Consider the following 23,696-nt stretch of genomic DNA (forward strand, 5'->3'; position numbering starts at 1 on the left):
CTATCTCTGGTGCCTAAAATGCCCTGCAATACTTGTATCCAAACCTGCATATGAATCTGTGTAGAAGCATGACCATTAGCATGCCTACACTAAGAAAAAGATGTAAGTCGTGAATTAAATGTATCATTCTTCTGTGTTGTTTAAAATAGAAATGCATGTGAAGTGATACAGATTGTCCTGAAACAATGTATACAAGTTTCCTATGGAATCATGGAAACATCCTGAAATATTTTTAGCAAAGTATTGTTGCAAGGCTTGGGAGTATTTTTTATTTTCTCAGATTTATTCTGCAACGTCAGAGCCCACTAGGGACCAGACTTCTGAACATTCACATCTTGAGTAGTGCATTCCTCATCTCTTTGTGAGCTGAGTTCCTTGGGCTTCACCTCTAGAAGCTACCTAGTGCAGTCAGTCATGGAACAGGCCTGTAGGGTGCGACGTTTGGAAGATCTCGCGATGTCACGGAAAGTTAGAGGGTTAGTCGCAGCCTTGTGAGGTACCTGTAATCCCGCCTCCCCTTGTTAGTATAAAAGGAATTAACTGCGCAATGAAAGGCGGAAGTTGGCGCTCACACTGTGTGTGTTATCTGTCTCTTTCCCTGGTCCGGGCCGACCAGTGATCTAAGCGTGGCACCTTGATATGTAGCGAACGCTACATAATGGTGACCCCGACGTGATCGGTTGCCTAGGCGACGATGGAACTTGCACAAGTGATTAAGGTGTTGAAAGAGTTGGCTAATGAGGTGGGTGCCCGCGGAACGATTAGGAGGGGCCCCAAGGGAGAATGCATCCTATGGATGTGGCGCCGGGGAGGGATGAGTTCTTACACAGAAGTATTAAGTCCCCCAAATTGGGGAGAGATTCGGGAGCTGTTGCTCCAGTCGGCGCTCGCAGGTGAGCGCGGAGTTTCTGAACGATTGCAAAGTTGGGGAAAAGTGTGTGTGGGGGGGTGGTCGCGGCAGGACGGAAGGCTGCGGAGTGCTGGTCGGCGGCGCGAGCTGCTTTGTTCGCGGATGAAGCGCCGCCTCAGGAGCAGCGGGAGGCAGTGCCCCGGGGACAGGGAGTCACACTCAGACGGAGTGGGCGGCTGTGGAGCGGGGCTCACAGAGCGGGCCATCTCTGACTGAGGGCGTGGGCACGGAGGGTACAGCAGAGATGGGGGTTTTTCCGATAGAGACGGTACCAGCGGGGACGGACGAGCCCCCTCCGCAGTGTCCGGGGGGGGGGTTGCGGCGGCTGGTTCGGGGGGACTCGGGGAGTGCCTCCTGGACTGGGTTCCAGGCAGGGATGTTAAGGGAGATTTATACCGTCAGCTGACGGAATGGGAGGAACGACCACCCTCGGAGGGGGAAATCAGGAAGCTGCGAGGGTTAAAAACTGTGGTAGAGGGGGAACCACCCCCTGGCGAGGGAAATCAGGCGCCTTTGCCGGGAGAGCAGGCTGAGTTTTTGCCTGCCGAGCCTATGCAGGCTGAGTTTTTGCCTGCTGAGCCTGTGCAGGCTGCGCCTTTGCCTGCTGGGCCTTTGCCTGTTGAGCCTGTGGCGGCTGAGCCATTGCCTGCGGCGCAATAGCCTCTGCAGACGAGAGGGAGAGGCATTGGAGGGGAGTAAAAAAAAAAAAAAAGGTGGGGGCGTTTCACTGGAAAGTCCTTGAGAACTTAAAGAATGCTGTGAGTCAGTGCGGAATCCACTTATTGATAAAGCCAGTAATTGTATGTAGAACTTGCTTTAGGTAAAAAGTGTGTTAAGCGTACTTTGATTAAACATAGCGTGAGCGAGGGTATGCCTGTATACAAACACCTGAAGGGCTACTGAAATGGGTTCCTAGTCGTATGATTTGTCCTGCCTTAACCTCGTAGTGTTTGAGTTTTCTTACAGATTGCTGTCATCCTGTCCTGGCTTGTGACACCTTGGGTATCCGGATCTTTATGGGATCCGACTGTCGGAGCTCGCGGCCAGGAATCTAGGTGCCTCAGACATTATGCCTTAACATCAGAGCACCAACAATAGGCCTTATAGAGTAATAGAAGTAACTCTTTCCAAGTCTTAACTTTCAATCTACCTCTTGTGTGAATTTCTATAAAGGACCTCTTTGCTCTGCAGGGTAAATGGGACATTTACGGGTGTTTAAGATAGAGTGTTTTAAAGTAGTTGTAGAGATATGTTTCTACTCATGGCACTTTATATAGTTATTTCTTTGTGTGGAATTGTTCATAACAATAGAAGCCAACTCATCATGGGGAGGGGAGAGATGTAGGGGTCGGCGTTCGGAAGATCTCGCGATGTCACGGAAAGTTAGAGGGTTAGTCGAAGCCTTGTGATGTACCTGTAACCCCGCCTCCCCTTGTTAGTATAAAAGGAATTAACTGCGCAATGAAAGGTGGAAGTTGGCGCTCACACTGCGTGTGTTATCTGTCTCTTTCCCTGGTCCGGGCTGACCAGTGATCTAAGCGTGGCACCTTGATATGTAGCGAACGCTATACAGGCAGAATCCTTCTGTGACTGTATTAGCATTTTCCCCTCAACACTTTATACACTGAGAGTATATTTTTTAAATGTGTGAGAGAAGATCCCACAGCCCCATCATCTCCTCTCCAGCCAGGTGTTCTGTGGAGGACAAAAAGAAGCATCACACTAAGCACACACTGGAAATCTGCAGTAATCTGGCTTGCCATGCACAGATAAATTCCCCTTATTTAAACAAATACAAATGCATGCATGTTCACACAGCATCAAAAGCTGCTAACATGCTGGAATCCTTCTTGCATTGTATTTTTTCAAAGCAGCTGAAATAAAATTATTGCTCTGCTCTGGCAGAGCATTTTGGCATGTATTTAACTGTAAGTACACAACAAAACACCTAGATTCAAGGGACAATGAAAATTAAGCATGTTTTGAGCTTAACCAAGGCATGAAGATATTCACAAAAGATGTTCTTTACATTTTGTAAGTATTGGAGAGTATTAAGAGTTGAACTCTATGCAATCAAAATTCTTTTTGTTTCATCATGTGAAATGCTTTTGAAAATCTGTTTACAATTCATGGAACCTTTTTATCCTTTCATTATGTTCTGAAAAAAATTATTCTCCTTTGATTTAAACTATTTTTTTTAAAGAAAATGCCAAAATCATTACCTATAATAAGCATTTTTCAATATTAGTTCTGTTAAATATGAATGAACAATACTTCTATTTTATGCTAGCAGAGCTTTGGGAGTTTTACCAGTATTTGAGATTCGTCTTTTGTTTTAATCTGCCAGCCCCGTGTGCTGTACATCTGTAGTGAGGAGTGTGGACTCTACACCATTTTCCTAATATGTTCTATTACAAATACAGGTTTTTTTGTTTCCCCAGGCTACATATCCAAACAGAATGGTGAGCCAAAATCTCAGCACAAGGGACAGAAAGTCAGCACATACTCCCACCGAGGACCCTTTTAGATACTCATCAGGCAACCAAGCAACAGCCTATGAAAGCAAGAGCTGTCAGCTGTCTAATCTGTGTCTGAGCAACCTCTTAAAAGAGAAGGAGATTGTGGAAGTCATCAAGCATGCTAGAGGCACGTACGAAACCCTCGCTTCAGAGGTCACCCAGAACGGTTTGGCCACCACGACACCAAGTACAGCAAAGCCAGCATCCAAGGCAGACAGCTATCCAGTGTTCTCAGGAGCTCCAAAAGACCCATCAGCTGCACCTCGGCAGCATACCACTTTCACAGGGAGACTCGGACAGCCTCCGAGGGGACCCATCTCTTTACACATGTACAGCAGAAAAAATGTTTTCCTCCACCACAATTTACACACAGCAGAGCTACAGACTTTAGGTCAACAAGATGGGTAACAAGGTGCTTGTACTCTTGCCATGGATTAAAGAGGAACATAAGCTCACCTAGAGCTCAGTCTTCAGTTTTTATCTGCTGCTACTTTCACCTGAAAAAAAAAAAGTAAAAAATTAACATTGTCTGTAGGTTCCATACTTTCCCATCTGGAACTGTGGCAAAAGGATGAACTAGACTACGTTGATTTGTCATGCAAAAGTCACTATGGGTATAATAAATGGGACCATTTGGCTGTCATTGCTAGTCCAGTATTGGCTAAATATGTATATTTTATTTCCCTCCATAAGCCACTATCATTCCTGAAGCTCTAGAAGGTGATCTTAAATAATATGTGTATGTTTAATAATGTTACTGTTAAAGTAGATGTGAGGAATGAATAGATAAGTAATTAGTAAAGCTTCTTGAATTTCATAGAGTCTAGGGAAATAAGGAGTCAGAAATCTTTGAGGATCCTCTTTTTACACCTTTTTTTTCTTAATGCAATGAGCTTTGCTCACTTGTAGAGGTATGTTACCGCTTCTTACTCTATGTATTTTATGAATGCCTCATGCCACAAGTAGAGGAAGTGACTGATTTTCCTCTAACAAGGTTCATAGAGGCTCACCAGGTATTTGAGTCAGTAATTGAGTCCCAAACTGAGGATATCAGCTTGGTTCCTCAACCTTCCCTTCCTTCTCCACACCCTTATTTAACTACATTTGTTCAAGTGGTTTTGGTCTATGAGGACATGTCAAGTTGTGGTGAAGTTTGTGCTTTACAGGCACTGTATTGCTCACAACACAATGTGACATTCTGTGCTATGTAATGCATCATATAATTTCATTTCACTTCCCAAACCAAAAAAGGGTGAAAGACTAAAGTAAGAGAAATTGTCTCTTATTACCCAGTCCAAATTACCTGTGTAAGTTGTAATTTCTGTAGACTGTATCATCTGCACTTAATGACCCGGTTTATACCAACTCAGCAGGTTTGCTAGTCTTGATGTATTACACACAAGTGAGATGAATCTAATGCTGCCTGATGTGCAGCATGCTGGTCTCATGGGAATATGAAATCATCTGATAACAGCATAGAACTTGCAAACTTGTCAGTAACAAAAGATCCTGTTTTCCCCTTGCAGAGGGCTTGAAAACAGGAATCTCAGTCAAGTTACTCTAAACATGTGGCATATACTAAACACAACACTTAGCTTACAACCTGTCTGATGGAGGATAATCTGTTTGAATGATAATAGGACGTATAGTTAGTAGTTTATAAATAATATGGCGCCTTTAAGTACAATTGAGGCAGATCTGAGACAAGTCACCTCTCTCTGTAACTGGTGATTAATAACAAAAGACAAGGGTGCAGCACATTCTTACACAAAGAAATAAACCAGTGTGACTTAACTGAAGTAGCATATAATGAAAAAGGAAGCTTCTGCAGCCACTAAAAGTGCTGTAACTTTTACAAGGTAAGTCACATAGGGCATATAAAATGAATTAATGATAAAAAGTTTACCTAGTGTTAAATATATCTGCTTAACTACTTAATATTTGGATTAATACAGTGATTGGTTAGATTAAGAAAAAATTAGACTATGAGCTTGGCAGATATTCTGCAAAGCCTTTTCAGCAGCCTGAACTTTCAGGATTCTATTTATTGAGGTTTTTCATTTGGTTCGAGCAAATTTTATGACATTATCTGATGTTGAAGAGAGCAGGTTTTGTCTAAATATTCTGTAGTGGTAATTTTGGGTATCCAGAGCTGGATAGATAAGAATCAAGACAAACATTTGCCAAACTTCTTCGTGTTCGCGTGTGTTGCTACTGCCAAAACAGAATGTGCAAAAATTGCAAACATAGCTTGACCGAATTAACTATGGGTATTCAAGACTCCCAGTCCTGCATTGAAACTCATAGTTTAATGTCTACCAAAAAAGTTTAAAATAGTAGTAACAGAATTTCACTACTCAGAATCATGTTTTCATCTCAGCAATCTCTTAAAGTCATGGTAGGTTGAAAGGACAGTTAGTTCTTACAAACAATACATTTCAATCTTGCTCATCTCAAGAGTTGATGTATGCAATTATATTTGAGATCTGTAAATAAATTAACATACACTGTAATCAAGGATTTTTTTTTTCCAGGATACAAATGTACTATACTACATTAAAAAAAAACAACAAAACACCAACCAAAAAACCCCTGTTCTGTTTTAACTTATGTACTGTATCTATAGTTGTTTTTTCCTGGAAAAATGAACTTTTGGATTACGCTTTATTAAAAAAAATCCATCTATACATTTCAAAAAGAACATTTTAAATACTACTATTTTCTTGGAGAATCTTTTATAAAGCTGAAACTTAAAAAAACTGGAGGAAACAGTTCAATTAAAGTGAGGGATATTTTTAAAATGTCATCTTGAATCTGTTTTGTATCAGTATTTTCAGCATTGTTATTTGTAATACTAAGTGTAAATCTCACCCAGAGAAGGGTGTTAGCCACATGATAATGTACAGTACAGCAGTAACTGTAAAACAGAGGTCCTTTGTTTGATCCTCTTTTGTATATAGTAAATCATAAAGCAACAGCATGTGGACATTCTTGCAGTGAATTGATTCCTTTGTACTAAAAATCTCTAGTTTTTTAAGAGTTCCATGTATAAAATGATTTATACATTTCTCCAAGGCTGTACATATCCAAAGACATGACACCAGGGGGAAAAGGCACTTATTATTTTTTTCACAGATGTACCTTTTTTCCTTTTTTTTTTTTTTTTTTTTTATGTTTCTGTACTACAAAGCATAACTGTAAAATTTCTACTGAAAATTATTTCTTGTTACTTCCATATCTTTTGGTGTGATAGAGGGCATTTTAAGGAGGAGGAAATCCCCAAAGAAAAGCTGTTTCCATTTGAAGCAATGTCCCATTTTTTGAAACAATCACTTGGAAAAGAAATGTTAGATCTGTGCCCTAAATATTTTTTAGTAATTTAATAGAGCCACACCTGAAATGGTGTATCATCTCTAGACTTATCCTTACTTCCCTTAGTAGAGTGCTTCTACAGGATGTGTTTATAAGATACAATAACATGCCTGGTCATAAATTATTAAGATGGAAGGAGAATGCTTGTCCAGTACTGTTCTTATATTTGGCTTTCAGAGCAGTGAAGAGGTTTTTTTGGTATGCCTTGTGCACGTGAATGAAGTTCAAGCTGTGTGCTTGTGCATACCAGAGGGAGAAGTCTCACTAAAAACTTCTCCTCTATTTAGGCTATTTAGCAGCATCTGAAAGCATCCTGCAGCATAAACTTCTGCCACCTTTTCAAGACAGGCTGACCCTCTATACTTAAAAAGAAACAGACAGAATAGATTCCTTTTTTTCAATCCAGACTTTAACTTTATTGCTTTTCATTCCAACATACGCACATACACATAAATGTTAGAAGGGCTTCCCTTATGTGTCTTTTTTCTGGAAATTTTGAAAGACAGCATATCCAGACTAAGATGTTAACATGGGGTTTGGATAAGTATTTGAAAGCTTACCTAGGGTATTCATGTTTGTGCTACAAGTTCATTGCAGTCACTGCCCAAAAATTGATATTTTTCCCTATCCTAAAAACTGGTTTGAGAGTAGTGATTTCTGTCTGTGCTGATTCACTTTATACTGTTAAATACAGTATACTCTGCAAACTAATGAAAATAGGATATTTACAAATCAGTACTGTAGTTTATAGGCCATAAATGTTGTGCCATGTCTCCACTGGTTTGATTAGTGTAACATGGACTTCAGTTAGACTATACTGAGTTAAATCACCTGACAATTGGGATTGTGGCCTTTAATCCAACTAGTCTCAGTTTATGCATAGGAGATCTCTGAATTTGTAAATCTTTCCTGGTTTACAGAAAAGACAAGAAAATATTGTACTTACTTAGCAAAAATGCCACTTCACAATCTATAGTGAATGTACTTTTTTTTTTTCCTTCACATTCAAAAGCAAAAAAAAATCCCTGCAGAAATCTTAGTACATCTATGTAGATCATAAATGAAGTCCAGGAGAGTAAAAGTGACCTCTAACAAAAATTTGAAATAAATACCTGGAGCAAAAAAATCCAGAGGAGTCCTCTTACACACACTTGTAGTGGTTCGAAAGCATAAATTCTGTATGTGAGCACATTATTGAAATATGTCCTATGGCCTCTTTTCTTCCACTCTAACTACTGATGATTTTTTTCTGGAGGAGAATTTGCTGTTTGAAGCTTGTTCCAGATGAAGTAGGCAGTACAGAGTGAGAAAGTACATTGAAAGTAATGGTGGAGGTCTTCTCCCAGCTTGGAGAAACACACAGCATCATTTAGAGGATGTATTTTAGTGTTCTCCAGTCAGCAAGAAGTTGGCAGAGATCCCTCAGGAGAACATACTCAAATGGTGCAGGCCATGACTGCCTTTAAACCAAGTTTACTCTAATGTGTCCTACATAAGGCACTTCTAAGATAATTTGGAAATTTCAGCAGCTGCAGAACATATCTTGCTGATATTTATTTTTAAAGATAAAAATGCCATGTGCTGTTTTTAACCTAGTAAACTCTGTCTGTTTGGATGTTGCTTCCTCACTCATCCTCAAAGATCTGTCCAGGTTGTGAGAGCGTATGTACTGTGACGCAGATGATATTAACTCCTTATAGTATGAAAGACACTGGATATCTGTCCTCTTTGAGGGGCTTGAGATTTGCAGGGTATTTAATTAAATTCCTCTTCAAGGATCTTCTGTTGTTGCAGTTAATGGTAAAGGAACTTATTGAAATATTTTGGAAATGGTTTGTCGTTATTTTTTTTTTTAATATAGTTAAAATACCTCTCTGTATCTAAAGAAGAGAAAAAAAAAGGGGGGGAAAAAGTAACTTTTATCAGCATAAATTTTCTATAAATCTGAGATTTTCAGTAGCCAGAGCTGTCACTTGCATTTTGTACAGCTGTGAAATATTTTTGGAGTTGCCATTTTTGTTATCTTCATTACCAGCAAATCACCCTCGTTATGGGTTTTTTTTTTCCCTCAATCCTGTACTACAGGGAGGACTGTTGAGAATTTCTGCAGAAGTAATCCTGGTCCTATGAAAGCAGGGCAGCAATAAAATTACCTGAAGGTCTCAGTATGATTCCTCGGATGGAAAACCTATTCTGATTGATACTAACTATGAAAGATTTGTGAGAATCTGATGAATGTGGCAAGTGTCACATCTGTTGGTTTTCCAAATCCATATAGAGATTTTAGAGCAGAAAATACTCCACTGAGATTTTTCTAGTGCACAAATAATATCTCCTTATATTTTTTATTGTGACCCTTGCTGTGTGTCTCTGAATGTCAGAATTATTCCCTTTAGATATGGACTTGTGGTGACTGTGTAGACAGGTTGCACTACAGTGTCATTTCTGCTTTAAGATGGCTCCACTGGCTTTTTTTAATATCTGAACATTAAAATGTTTAATATTTTCTCCCAGAATTGTTGTGCTGCTGCTCGAGTAGTAAGTGGTACATTCACAGAAAAAATTCCACTTCCTAACTGAAGGTTCCCACTGTTGGTGAGGTGTGGTTACAGCTGATTTACATCTACCCAAAAAGACTCTCAAACTTACTTAAGCACCTGTACAAACATATGCATTGCCTGATTTGAGCCTGCTTTTATTACAGTGAAAAAGCCCTAATAGGGTAGTGTTTAAATGCATGGATATCAACAGTGGTAGTAGAATTTTAATTTATTTTTATTTTCCCATTATGTCAATGCACTTTATATGAGGGCTTAATATGAACTACAAGTTAGCTTGTATTCTTTTTCTTACCTAAACTTGATTTCAACAGGGTTCAGAATTCTCTGCTTAACTGTAAGCACGTGAACAATCCCATCAAAGTAAAACAATCAAATTCTGCTTCTTTGAAAAGGTAACAAATAGTATTTTTCCTAACATAAACAATTTCATTTATATTTATTGTTTGAAAGGTATGATGTATAAAAAGTATTTTTACTTATATCTAGATATAAATACTTTTCAAAACCCCCAGATAAGTAGAAAAGATAAGAAACAGCCTTCCTACTCAAGTCCCTTGTCCAGCTGTACTATCAGGCTTTGCTTTCCAAATCATTAATTTTTTTAAAAAAACTATTTCTTTCCCATGGTTAAGAGTGTGAAAAGAAACAAAGAATGTTTTTATACATACTCTAGAGATTGTGTTTAGGGATGATCAATATTACAAGGAGAATATAGGCAATCAAAGTCCTTAATCAGTGATGCATCTGATGTTGTTTAAGTAAGAGGATCAACAGTATATAAAAATCTGTGTAAGTGGAGAACAGATGTTTTGTAGCTGGGAAAAATCTAATGGAAGGGTAAAGGGTGACAGATTGATATCTGTTCTGAGGGTGGTGGTGCATAACCATTTTCTGTGAAATACACTGAAGTAATATTTATAAAATAAATCTCTTGGAATAACAAGAAATGAGATAAAATGATCACATAACACCATGAAGTATGGATAAGGGTACTTCGATATTTCGATCAAACAGCATCTGAGTGAATTTATATCTTTTTATTACCAGGGTGTTATCTTTATCTGAAGGATAAGTGTAAGCAGAACAATGCAATTGCATTGTGACACAGAAATAATTCAGACAAAAAAAAAGATTGTATTCCTAAAGCCTTGCACTTTGTGTAGTCATTTCTAACTATCTGAAGTAGGTTTGTATAATTGTATTTCATGCAGCGATGGTAATGTCCTTTCGGTAGGTATCGTTCTACTCTAAACAACAAGGAAACATTGAAGAGAGTCATGACCTGGACCCTACGCCAAGAGCTGCATTTAGTTAATAGGGTCACGGTTTTGGTTTTCCTTTCCAATGAAGGACCACGGTTCTTTTGAGAAAACTGTTACACAAATATTTCCATAAACAGTTTGGCTTATGTGAAATTCAAACTGATTTGGGGAGAAATAAAATCAGGCCAACTCTGAGTATTTTTGAAAACTGTACATGTTCTTCAATACTGCCTATGGCCATTAGAAAGCTCTAGGCCTTTTTTTTTTTTTTTTTTTAATGGAAGTGTTCTGCTTTATTTATTAAAATTGGACATTATATCCGATCATTTTCTCATAGTGTACTTGTTTATGAGTATCTTGCTGTTCAGGATGGTATTTTTTTTAAACTACTGACCACTATAAAAATTGAAGGACTAATAAGACATTGATTTTTGTATTATATGTTGATAAGTTTCCATTTAATTTCAATAGCAGTACACTGCAAGGCCAGTTGTTATATATGATTGAAAACAATTTTTTAATGTAATTGGTGATACCATACAGATTAATTGAATTAGAGGCTTTAAAAGAGTAACACAGATGAGAAAAGGAGGAAAATCTTCACTTGAAGATTAAGTATAAATAATGCACTATTGAAGAGTATTGAAAAGAGTAGAGACAATGAAAAGCTTTTTCACTGAACATACTCAAGTCCAGGATTTCACTTTGATGATTTAAATGGTAACTTAAATTTAAAAAGAAAGAAATGAGAATATTTTTTTCTAAGAGATAACACACTTAAAAAGGCAGTTTAAAGAATCAGCTTGGAGCAGAATTTACAATAGTGAAGATATTTGCCCCATGGCACCTAACTTCCAGTTGTGTTCTGAAAAGAAAGCTGTAAAATATCTCTCAGTTCTGACTGGACAAGTTCATTGGTGATTTTAGTGGTTTTACCCTACAAAGCCATAAATTAGTTAAATTCTTATCCTTATTTAACAGGCAAGTATCATTTAATATTTAAAAATGTTCAAGGCACAACCCTAACCTTTGATTTTAGTATCAGTACCCCATGTCCTCTGATTTTTTTCTTTTATATTCTTTTTTTTTTAATTGTTTTGAGGTTTTGTAACTTGTGTGCAATAAAAACCTGATTGTTTCAAATTCAATCTTTGTGCACTGACTGAATAAAAATACATAGCCTTTGGATACAAACACTGTTGTTTCTGAAGAATATCAAGCAGCACTCTGTTTTTTTTTTAATCAGATTACTGGGGATATGATTTCTGTGGGTTACTTTGAAGAGTTATGGCAGTTCATAAAACAGTACTATGGGATTCTATTGGTATTATTTAATGGACATTTGTTCTTATTTCTAGTTGGCATATTTTTACTTTTACATTTGATGGAAAAAATTAAATATTATTTTTGAATATTTATATGGAATTGGAATTTTAAACCTTACTGTAGAGGTGGACATTCAGATACTTCCATATTTGAAGTGAACATAAAGGGCTCTTACAGTGTTTCTTTCCTTTCTGCCAAAAGAGAATTGGTTAATAAAAATCCTATGTTATTCTATGATGAACCTGTGTTGTGGTTTCCTTGAAATATCTTATGTTTCTTTGACTTTTCTTCATATTTTTGTTGGTGAAGTACCTGTTTCACCTTAATAAACACAAGTAGTTTTATGACTTAATACTGTTAGCAATCTGTCACAATCAAAGACTTATATTATTTTTTCCCTATTATTTTCGCACTTGATGAGAATTGTAGATTGAAGCTATTTGATATTGTGCTAATAATTAAGTACAAACACCTCTTCAGAACTTTTTATACAATCAAAAGGGTATATACAAAAATTCTACTGTGTTGCAGGAAAAAAATATTTCCATTCTGCTTTGGTATTTTGCAAATTCCTTTTTACATTATTTCTTGAGTATCAAAGTAATTTTGAATCTACAACATTTCTCAGTTCCCTACTCCACTTCCCACTTGTTCTTAGTCTGAAAATAGTAATATACATAATTAAAATTAGGCCTAATTTTTTTTTCTTCTCTTTAGCTTCTTTTTCTGCTATATTCTTTTGCTTTTATTATGTTTATGTTTGTGTATTGTCCATCACAGTGTTTCAAGTAAGGATGTTGTAAAACACTCCTCCACTTTGCTTCATTTTCCCTGTAGCATATCTAAATGAATGTCTTAACCTTCAAAGGCCAAAATCATTAATATTACTTTGATTCAAATATAGAAGAAATAAGCAAATTACCACATTTGTAAGGCTATAAAATATTTGTCATCACTAACAGTGCTCTATTAATAAAAGAAATATGAAGACCAAAGTGATTGCTGATCCTGTCATAATTGATAGTCTAGTGGCCAGCAAAGTTCTACTTCAGCTTATTCCTGCATGTTAATAATTCCTGTGGGCTACATTCTTAGTCCAGCAGGCTTATTTGGAGGGTTTTATTGCATCACCAGCAGTATGCCATTTCCAGTCCCAACTTTGAAAGCCTCAGCTTGGCCTCCAATTCTGCATCTAGAAATGGCTGTAGCTCATTTCACAGTACTTATATGTCTACTATTCTGTCAGTAATAATGTTAAAAATATATGTCCTACTCTAACATGTTTCTTACTGTTACTATGCACTTGTTCAATAGCTACTCCATTTCAGTGGTGTCCATAGTAATTCTTTCTAGCATTTAGGCGCCTTGCAGGAATGTGAAGCTTAACAGGTTATTTTACTTTATATATGTGTGTGTATATATATATATATTTCTCTTCCAAGGAAAAATATAACTGAAATATGTTATTATTATGTCAGTAGAAGAAAAATTTTTAATCTGTGACAGTGTTATGCCAGTTCATATCTATACAGAACACTGATATTTTTCTGTGAATTTAAATTACTGTATTATCAGCCTTCTACTCAACGAAGCTAAAGGAACATCAAATTAGATGCAAGTGCAAGGAAGAGGAAGTTTCTTTGAAATTTGCACAGGTTATACAAAGTGTTTGGGAGCTAAGGAAGCTTCCCCATGTGACAACACTTCTATGAACCTTGACTGTGTCCAAAATGATGGACAGCTTAGTCTTTGTATGGTGATAGTCTATAAAGTGCCTGAGAATTTTTTCACAGTTACGCGTCATATACGTTTCCTTACTTCCCTGTAAATTGTTCTCATCCTTTATGAAACAACAGGACAGGAATTTATTCCCTATCATGTAAATACCTCAAAAGCTAATGGTTACTCAGAGTGAAACAATATTCAGCAGAGAGCAAAGTAACTCCTCAGTTGTTTGGTGTGTATTATTATTTATAATGTTTTATGTTGTAATAACTCTAAAAATATTATGAATCTTGTTGCTTTAGAAAACCACATATAAGAGAATAAGCTAAGTCTTAATTCATGGTTTCAGTTTGAAAAAATACTGATATAAAATTTAAGGAATTTGAACTCGAAAATTTTTCAAGTGTGGGAAAACCACTAATAATTAGCATAGTTCATTGACTTCACCACTTTTAATGACAAACATGAAATAATTTATCTAAGAATTAAATTTTATTCAGAAAAATCCTGCATATAGTGATTCAGTGCAAGTTAAATTATTTGCGATCATAATTACATCTGCATGCAGCACTGTTTCAAGCAACCTGATGTTACACAGAGCACTATTTTAGAGGAATTGGCATGCATATACCTCTATGCTGCTGCATAACACAAATGTGCACTCATGTTAGCAACACCAGCTAGATATAAGTTCTGCTTTAAATTTCTTCAGTCATTTTAATCAGTCTCCTTTCTTTCTTTTTTTTTTTTAATATATTTTCTTTTATACTTTGTTACAAATGTCTATCTATAATGTAAGGTATTCTGACCCTGTTAAGACACTAAGATCTTCAAGAACTGAGTATCACCTGTGCCTGATTTAATTACCAGGTCATGAGATAAGTACCAGGCTTTAAAAGGTGAGAGTGAAAAAGGTAGTTGTGGCTATCATTATTGGTATTAGGGGGTTTGGTCAAGTAACATTCAGAAGCAGCTAGAGAAAGTGTATTTTGTGGGGTAACAATACAAAGGGGTGGGAACAGCATAGTCTGAATTACCTGTTATCTTGGGTTTTTAAGACTATAGTAGTTTAGGCTCATTATTTGATTCAAGGATACAAATTCAAGACTTGACTGCACAAAGGATGGAAATGTTGCAACTATCAGTAGAATATTACAATAAACCAGCTGAAAGAATGCTTTGGTGAGTCAGTATGGTCCTATGCTTTCGCACTGTGAAATTTTTACTATTGGGAGATAGCTATGCTGTGGGGTCCAGTATTTTTGCACCCATTAAATGAGTTTGGGTTGGGTTTTGTTTTGTGGGGTTTTGTTGTGGTTTTTTTTTTTTTTCCTTTTTTTAATCCCTTAGTTCATTATGTTGATTGACCTGTTATTCATACTGACCTATCATTACTTGCCCATCACCTTTCTCCTTCTAGTAAACTGATTTTCATTTTGAAACATGACTAATGCCTAATGTAATCAATGCAATAGTTCTTTTGTTACTTAGCATAGCTTAGTGGAGAGAGCTCTGGCTACAAATTGAGACTGTGTGAATTTGTGTCCTTAATTCTGTTGTTAACTAGGTGTGTAATCCTGGGGTAGTTATTTCATCTGTGTTGCTGCTCTCAGTTTTGACCTTTTTCCGTCTATAATAGCTTCAGGATCTTTGAGAACCAAGCATGAAAAATATCTGAATTTGTAGTCTGCTCTAACACCCATGGGCATGTGCATACACACATGCACACAGAGACACAAAAACTAATTTAAAATTTTATAGGTGAACTCTTGTGGACCTACTGTTACTACACCTTCTTCAAGCCTTTCTGCTTTCTTGCTGTAAAGATACAATTCCTCACAGCTACGTTTGATTCTGGAGTTTTTAAACAGACCAGACTAGATGAGAAGCAAAAGACTGTGATAGGATCTTTGAGAGGGAGGAAAAGAAGCTAAAACTAACACCTATAAGCAACCAGAAAAGAAAGCATTGGCTTCGACAGAGAACCCTAACTCTGTGGAATTCTTTATGCCCTCCACTTAGCTCCATTAGAATAAAAGGAGCTAAGGCATTTCAGTGTCTTAACTGTGTCAAGGCTTAAAGAAATATTCAGTAGAAAAGCATCAGATACGGTGCATATGAGTAAGTATTTTCTTTATTAGTTTCTATGGTAACACCCCACTACATAAAGCCAAGGAAGAAATGCATCCACAAAATACGGTGTTAGTTCAATCATGTAAACACTGTCACTGTTTGTCTGATGCATAAAGGCATCAGAAAACTGCAATATATAGTGGCAGCAATCTAACTGTAAGATTAAGAGCTTGAATCTTGGAATCATAACACTGAATTGTATTGCTGTGGCAATGCAATTTGTATGGACTGGGAGATGGCAGTGCTAGGTATTGACCCACACCATTTCCCAAAAAGCTCATACTCTCTTACAGAAGTAAAAAAAAAAATAAAAAATAATCTTTTGCTGTGAAAGATCTTTCAACTCATGACTGGTGGAAAAACTGATGGAATGGTAAAAGCAACAAATCATGCAAAGTAACTGGGGTCCTTTTATAAAGGTTTTTACACATCCAAATTAATGCCACTGGGACTTTGGCAGCTCTGACTTCACTATGGGGTTCCTGAGTTGAAAGGCAGACTTCAAGGATAAAATTCCTAACTAGTATCTGGTGTATCTGAAACAACCTGAAAAACCCTCCCAGGTTATGCCTTGAAAAAGAACTTCCCCTTGTAGTTCTCAAAAGGCAGCGCTAGCTCAGTGACCAAGTGACTCTTGATACTTTCTTCTAAGGCTGAACTGTCTGCACAGAGACTCCTTGCCCTTTTTCTTTCTAGCAATGTTACAGATTTTTATATATAGATCTAGTTTCCTTAAATTGCTGATACCCTACCTTTATTTCTTAGCAGTTACATAATATTCATCTTGACACCTCAAGACCTTGGTATTTTATTACAGTGCCAGCTTTGTCAAATTGCTTCACTGTTTTGTTGAACCCCAACTGTCTCTCCACATCCCACTCTCCACTTTGACCATCTCCTTGTTTGCTTGTAATTCTCTCTGAATAATATTTTTTTTAATGTTAATCATTATGGAAATCTTACTGGGGCTGTTCATTACATGCCTGGGGGAGCTGGGCTTACCAATACTGTCTCTACACCTGTTTTGTTCAAATTCCTTGGGGAAAATCTAGAAAGGCAGAGCTCTGACTGCCTTCAGAGAAGGGTAATGTATGGCTTGGCCCATATAGATTGTGGAGGGAGAGAGCCACGCGCACTATGAGTGTATATGTAGGCATTACACTATCACTTTACTTTCTACCAAGGCCTCCCCCACCCCCTTGTTTGCTTTTTGGTTGTTTGGGGGTTTTGGGTTGGGTGGGGTTTTTTGTTTGGTTTTTTTTTCACTTAAGTATTCTCTGGATATATAGTAATGAAAAAAGATCTAATCTGTCTTCAGCTGATAGATATGCCAACCCTTTCAGTTAGGGTGCCATGGTCAAAAATAGGGCACAACAGGCTATAAATGTGGGGAGGGGGTGCATCAGTTGGGAGCCTATAAGTGACTAGGGAATATGTATGATCTGTTATCCTACAATTGGAGTACTGTTAGGAATCTTGGATCTTATTGTATCCTCACTGGCTGTGAGGGCTTGCGGTAGTAAAGATGTAGACAATTAATGTTTGTTGTATTCAGGCTACAGTTTAGGGATTTAAATGTCAAAAAATAAAGAAAAATATTAGCACTCATGAAATGTGCTACTATTCTGCACAAGTCTTGTTTAAAGTTTTTGGTTCTTATTTCAGACCAAAATTCATTGTGGTATAAGAAATTCCTATGAAACTTGATTCCCCTACCCCCACCCCCCACCTCCAACCCCCCAGTTATTTCTGGTTTAACACATGTCAAAGATCTCAAAATCAGAACAGCATTCTTCAAACTTCTGATACCTGAGTATCCTAGGATATAATAGATTCCCCTTTGGGTCCTCATGCTAATATGTTGAGGCTTGATAGAGAAAGACTTGTATACTTCTCACAAGTCAAGCTTGTATTTTTCACTCTAACTCAAGTAAAGTAACTCAAGTAGAAACTTAGAGCATAGTTATATCTGGCTTTGCTTCAAATACTGGAAGAAGTGAATGTGTTGTATTGTAATATGAATTATAATACCATATGACATGAATCTTAATATAAAACTGTAGGCCAAATTCTGTATTTTTTAAAAAAATAAGCTCTAAACAAAATCTACTGTCTTTGTCTGGGAGCTTGTGCACATTAGATGCTTTCCCAGTACAAGTATTTTGAGAATGGGGAGAAATGGGTACAACTAGGAAAGAAAGGACTATTATATTAGTGATCCTTGCTTTTAGTTGAGAAGTCAGATTGGAGAGGAAATTAGAATGGCAGGGTACTTAAATGAAAATTATAGTAATACCACCTTGGTTTTTTTGGATAGTATTTCTTCCTTTCTTCATACCTGCTCTGATAATTGTTTTTTGCAGCAAAATATTTTGAGGCCCTAAAATAGATTGAAGTACCAAAATATCTTTTTGTCCAAAAGTTCTCACCCCCATTCTGAAAAAAACAGAACCCACATTCAGCAGATTACAACAGACTGGAAGGGCCATTTAGGGACAGGTACTTGCCCACAAAAAACTGAGCTTTTGGAAAGAGACACAATTAAGGATATTCCACATCAATATCAGAACATGGAAATTTGAGGCCTCTATTAATAGACATTCTAAAAAAAATTAGTTTTTCTTTTTTCTCAGGCTAGGTGAATATGTAGAAATAATAATCCTTTCCTGCAATACTGAACAGTGCAAATAAACTTTAAGTAAAACAGTTTGGGCGTGTTGCTTAGGCACATATGTAGTGCTGTTTCAGACAGCCAAAGCACTGAGTGTCTGACTGGTACCAACAGCTCTGGCCCTGGATGTATACAAGATGAAAAATAAAAATGAAGACTCATGCACCTGCAGAGCAACAGCTAGAAGCTGGACATGGTATACTTGGGCGTCTAAACTAACAGTGGACAGCTTTGAGCAACTGATTATTATACTCTATTTCAAAAGTGATTATAAATGAATTAGACATGAATTTATAAATTACTATAAATTAATTTATCTATCCTACCCCTTCAAATGTCATTAACCTTCTAATTCTATTAGAATGTGGAAATTTGAGGCTGATATTAATAGGCATTTGTGTACATTCAGTAAAGGAAAATCCCAGACCCAGCAACCTGCTGAGATATTTTTTTTTTCTTTGGAAATGCTTGGGGGTATTTCCTAGTGACCCTTATTTCTGTTCTGATTGCAGGAACAGAAGAAACTCTGTGAGGAGGAAAGGGTTGTTACACAAACACACACACCCACAGATCACTTCTTTGGCATCCTTCTTTGTGGAACTGCCTTTCTTGACCTGTTAAAAAGCTTTAGGGAAAGTCTACTACCAGCATGGACTCTTACTAAGGAACTGGAAAGAAAAATGTGTTGCAGGGCCTAGCCATCTGATAGATAAATAACTAGGGAATCATCTCTCCTGTCAGCAATCTTTGCTGTGAAGGATACTTCAAAAGAACTTCGTCGGTGTGTGTGTGACAGACTTTAAAGACTTCTGAGAATGCAGATGTTTGCAGTGCAGATCAGAAGTAGCTAGAAAGATAGTGACTTCAGGACACTGATGTGTGAGAGAAAAAAGCACCTGAAAAATAAGTATCCTTTGCTCCCCTGAATCCTTCATTCTCATGTTTAGGTGTGATCATATAAATTGGTTGAGTTGGTAAGGTAATGGTTGAAAGGAAGCAGTTGGCTGCAGCAGTTCTTGGGGCAGTACAGCAAGCACTCAGCTTGTCTGTTACCCTGGTAGCAACAGCACACAATGGTCTGGTTTGGTCCCCCACTTTTTTTACACACGGCTGTTTACTGACAGCAGCAAACTTATTTTTGTTGGCTTGAAAATGAATTAATCTACGCCAAACATCAGGGTTATCATCTGCAGGAAACTACATGTGCTAGAGTAGCAGCTAGCTGCCATCATAGTTCAGATAATCCAGTGATAAATAGAAAACCAAAAAATCTGAAGAACTTTTGTTTTCCCCCTGCTCCTCAGTAGCTGGCAGCTTCTGGGTGGCTTGTACTAAAATGGCTTTCCTGTGCTGGCTTGGGGAGGGGTAGGTTCAAATAACCCACTTGGGCAGGAGTTACACATCTTAGTACTTATCAGTTAAATGTCGCCCTCTGTGTTAACTGCTTCCAATATTTCAATGTCTTGCTTCCTTCCATTCTGCAGTTATTCTAAACTTAAAAGTAACTTGTACTCCTCGTACAAAATCCTTTGAGTGACTGTTTCTATAGCCTGTTCTCTAGAAATTATTCTGCTGAAGACCCTTGTCATGTGTCTCACTTCTGCTGCATTTGAGGTAACCCTGCTAGGGCCAGACCTGGTTGCAGCTGGATTGCTTTCTATAGCAGCTAGCTTAAAAAATTGAAGTAGTGAAGAACTTGGTAAGTGGAGGCTGACAGACACGAGACCTGAGAGTTGCCTTTCTGCCATGGATCTCTTCTCTCTTTCCTATTTCATGCCAGGACATCTGCTCTCTGTCTTGCATTTCCCAATTCTCTAAACTTAAATTCCTTCATCCTTCACAAGGGTAGGCCTGGAAAATCAGGGTGCAGAGGCAAGAGGCAACGGGTGTTCTTCAGTACTTCTGTAAGAAGTCAAATGCTCTGTCTTTGTGGGGCTGAGCTAACTATTCTATAATATACCCCTTCCCAGCTCAAAAATAGGTTTGTGGTTTGGGTTGTTTTTTTTTTTTTTTTTTTTTAAGATCTCAGGTGCCACACGTTCTGTACCAAGTACCAGAAAGAACATTTAAATTGTTCTACACTTATGGCAACAGATGCAAGCTGAATCATATTGCCTTTATCTAAACTTTAGCTCTAAACTGTTTATGGAAGCATAATCAGCCACCCCTTAATCCTAGACTGCCCCAACAAGGAATGTATTTCTTTTCTTAAGGAATCAAAAATACTGTGTTTTAGAGCAGGCTACTTCAGGACAAACCTATGATTTATTTAGCTCATACTTCAACTATGCATTGGTGTAGTTCTAAAGCCTTTCAAGAAGTTGCCACCATAAGAACTGGAGGACTGTGCTGTAAACTAGACACAAAACTATCCCAGGTTTAAAAATTGCCCTCTCCTCTTTCTTTAATTTTTTTTTTCCTAATGGATCTCATTTCAGTCTAGCTTAATCAATTGCTGTAGAAATGTTACTGAATAAATAGATGGTAAACCCACAGGAACACACATGGAGCATATGCCCTGGCCCATATGGAATGCATGCTCTGACTTTGGTACTATGGTGTGAGGTAACTTCAAATTTTGCCCTCTGAAATAGCTGCAGCTTGTTCCACAGCAGCATGGGCATGTGGCCACTGGGTTGCATCATATTATTCAGACCTGGCATATGGGTATTTAATTTATCCAGGTGGTTTTAGCCTTCTGTCTTCTGACATAACAAAAGATCATTGCAGACTTTGTGCGGCTCCCAAACACCACTTCTACATGTAGCATAACTTCATGGATGCCAAGCCTTTAGCCCATAAAAGACTAAACTCACTTTATGCTATATCACTGAAACCGTGATATGTTTGTCAGTGTAAAACCTTCTGGTGGTAAATATATCACTGCGTGGGCTTTACATATGTATAATTAAAATATAGCACATAGGAAAACAAGAGCTACAGCTGCTTCTTATTTGGAAGGCATGTGGTAAAGGATGCTGATTCCTTATTTTACTTTCTGTGGTCATTACAGCCAACTGAGAAAGTGAATTACTGAAGGTATTTATAAAGCAGCAAAATATTCATAGAAATTGCTTAAGCTACTTTAAATATTTATAGAAACAATGACAATTTCCATCTGTCACCCTAAATATGGTACTGATGATTGCTCAAGATCAGTAATACTTGAAACTGTCTGGCACTCTGAGAAGGGTGGGGAGAGAAGCCATTTGTTTCTCTCCTATGTAGATTAAGAAAATTGTGGATGCAATTGTACATGTGTAACAAAACCAGGCAGTGATGTTCATGATGCCTTAGGACAGCAAGCTCTGATTTTTAAATAACAAACCCCCCAAAAAGCAAACCCTACATTAAACTCTGTAAGAATAGTCTTTCTAACACATTTCTTGTATTTTGATAACTTAGATTAAAAATAATCACTTTGCAAGACAACCTAGGTGACACTATTAATGCTCAGTCTTCTGGGGAAGGGGTGCGAGTGTGATGTGTGTAGAGAAGTGGCTGCAAAAGTATTATTTAGATTTCTTGTCTGAAACATTACCCTACGGCTTAAAGCTGCTGTCACAGAATTGCTTGATCATCACCACTTCTTGTCGTATACTATGAGTCAACACACCCATTATCAGTGGTATCAGATGGTGTGGGACAGACTGGGACTCTCTAAGCAGTTTCTTATGTATCGGAGAACAGAGGACTTCAGCAATCCCTAGATGAGGTGCCCTGAGGGTTCCCATTACAGCCACTCTTTCAGTGGCTCTGTTACTGCACTGAAAATGCATACTGAAGGACTGGTAGCTGCAGCTGTGCCTGGATTTAGTCTAGCTACGTAATTGTGCTGCTTTTCGGTACTAATAGCAGAAAATGGTATCATCCTTCCGAACAAGTACCTGGCAATCACTTATGTAAGGTCTGAAGATACCTGGGGCTCTTTGGCCCTGCATTTGTCTTCTAACAAAAAGTGTAGTTTCCTTGATAAATTAGTACCGTCCAAGTGGATTCTATAGTGTTAAGGCTGTGGCCATTGCTCTTCTAGTATGCTGTGTCTGCACTTTTAGGAAAGATGGTTGCTATTCTGGGCAGTCTAGAGACCTCTCTTCAGTGTGACGGCAGATTTAAGAATTTAACGCTTTATTGTGGTATGCAGAGGACTAGGTAACACAGTGAGGGTACTATCATTATTAATTGGAATACAAGCTTTTTCAGGCAACTTCTACTCCCATTTATAGAATTTGACTCGGGGGGGTGGGGGGGGGAGTGGGGAACAACCCTAACATGCTGCAACATGCAACAGTACTCTGTTTACAGTGCATTACAATGAGCTTTTTGAAACATCATAGCCTAGTCAAACTGCTGATACTTCAGCCTAAGAATGAAGTTTTTTAATAAAAACATTCCCATCCTCTGCCAAACTAAGAGGGGGGTGGGGGTGGGGGGGCGGAAAGCCTGATTTCAAGTGAATGCAAGTTATCTGCATGCTAAACAAAAGAAAAGCTCAAAATACACTTTTAGTCAAATTCAACATGTACTTATGCTTATTTTTTACTAGTAATACAAACTCTAGCGCAAAAATTTTGTAAATGCCTGTTGTGGCACTTTGCTCATCTCTCTTTCATCAACCTCTTTCCCAGATTTTGTCTAGATTTTAGCGTTGGCCAGAAAACAGGCTGGATGAGCAGAGTGAAGTAAGTTACAACATGGGCGTGGGGGGATACTATAAAGTTTATTTGAAGGACAAGTTGATCAAAGCTCCATAAGCTGGAGCTGTTTGTCAAGGGGAAACACACTCCCACCTCCTGACAATCCAGGGGTAAATTCTTTTTTACAATGTAACCCAGGCAAAGGTTTTTGATGTGTTGGGGTTTTTGTTTGTTTTTTAATCCTCTTGTCCTGCTCTCATGTGAAGAAGTGGGATACACTGATTATCATAGTCCAGGGGAACTTCACCACTGCTTCTGAAGGTTTGCAAGAGGACAAATGTGCCTTCCTCTTATTCAACTTTCCTTGTCAGGGATGTCGTGCAATCTCAGTGTAGGAATGCCTCTGTTTTGGTGGCTTTGCTCAGGTTCAAAGAATAAGAATGAAGAAGAAAATAATAATAATAAAAAGATTATCAAGCTAAATATGGTTGTAAGAATCAGCCTTTAAAAGTTCAAGGTGAACTTAACCAGTTTCTCCTTTAGGAAATAAGCATGGTGGAAAAAATAAGATACTAATTTT

At 37.8% G+C, this 23,696-nt stretch overlaps 1 protein-coding gene across 1 annotated transcript in view; it reads left to right on the forward strand.

The window, feature by feature from the left end:
• CCSER1 (coiled-coil serine rich protein 1) overlaps nt 1–6,415 on the forward strand; it is a 735,482-nt gene extending 729,067 nt beyond the window's left edge. The window contains exon 13 of the mRNA XM_075030636.1: nt 3,352–6,415. Coding sequence (XP_074886737.1) covers nt 3,352–3,437 — 86 coding nt within the window. The 3' untranslated portion in view covers nt 3,438–6,415. The remainder of the gene's footprint in view (nt 1–3,351) is intronic.
• Nucleotides 6,416–23,696: the final 17,281 nt, after the last annotated feature.

This window comes from Buteo buteo, chromosome 1, assembly GCF_964188355.1.
Source record: "Buteo buteo chromosome 1, bButBut1.hap1.1, whole genome shotgun sequence".
Lineage (NCBI taxonomy): Eukaryota > Metazoa > Chordata > Aves > Accipitriformes > Accipitridae > Buteo > Buteo buteo.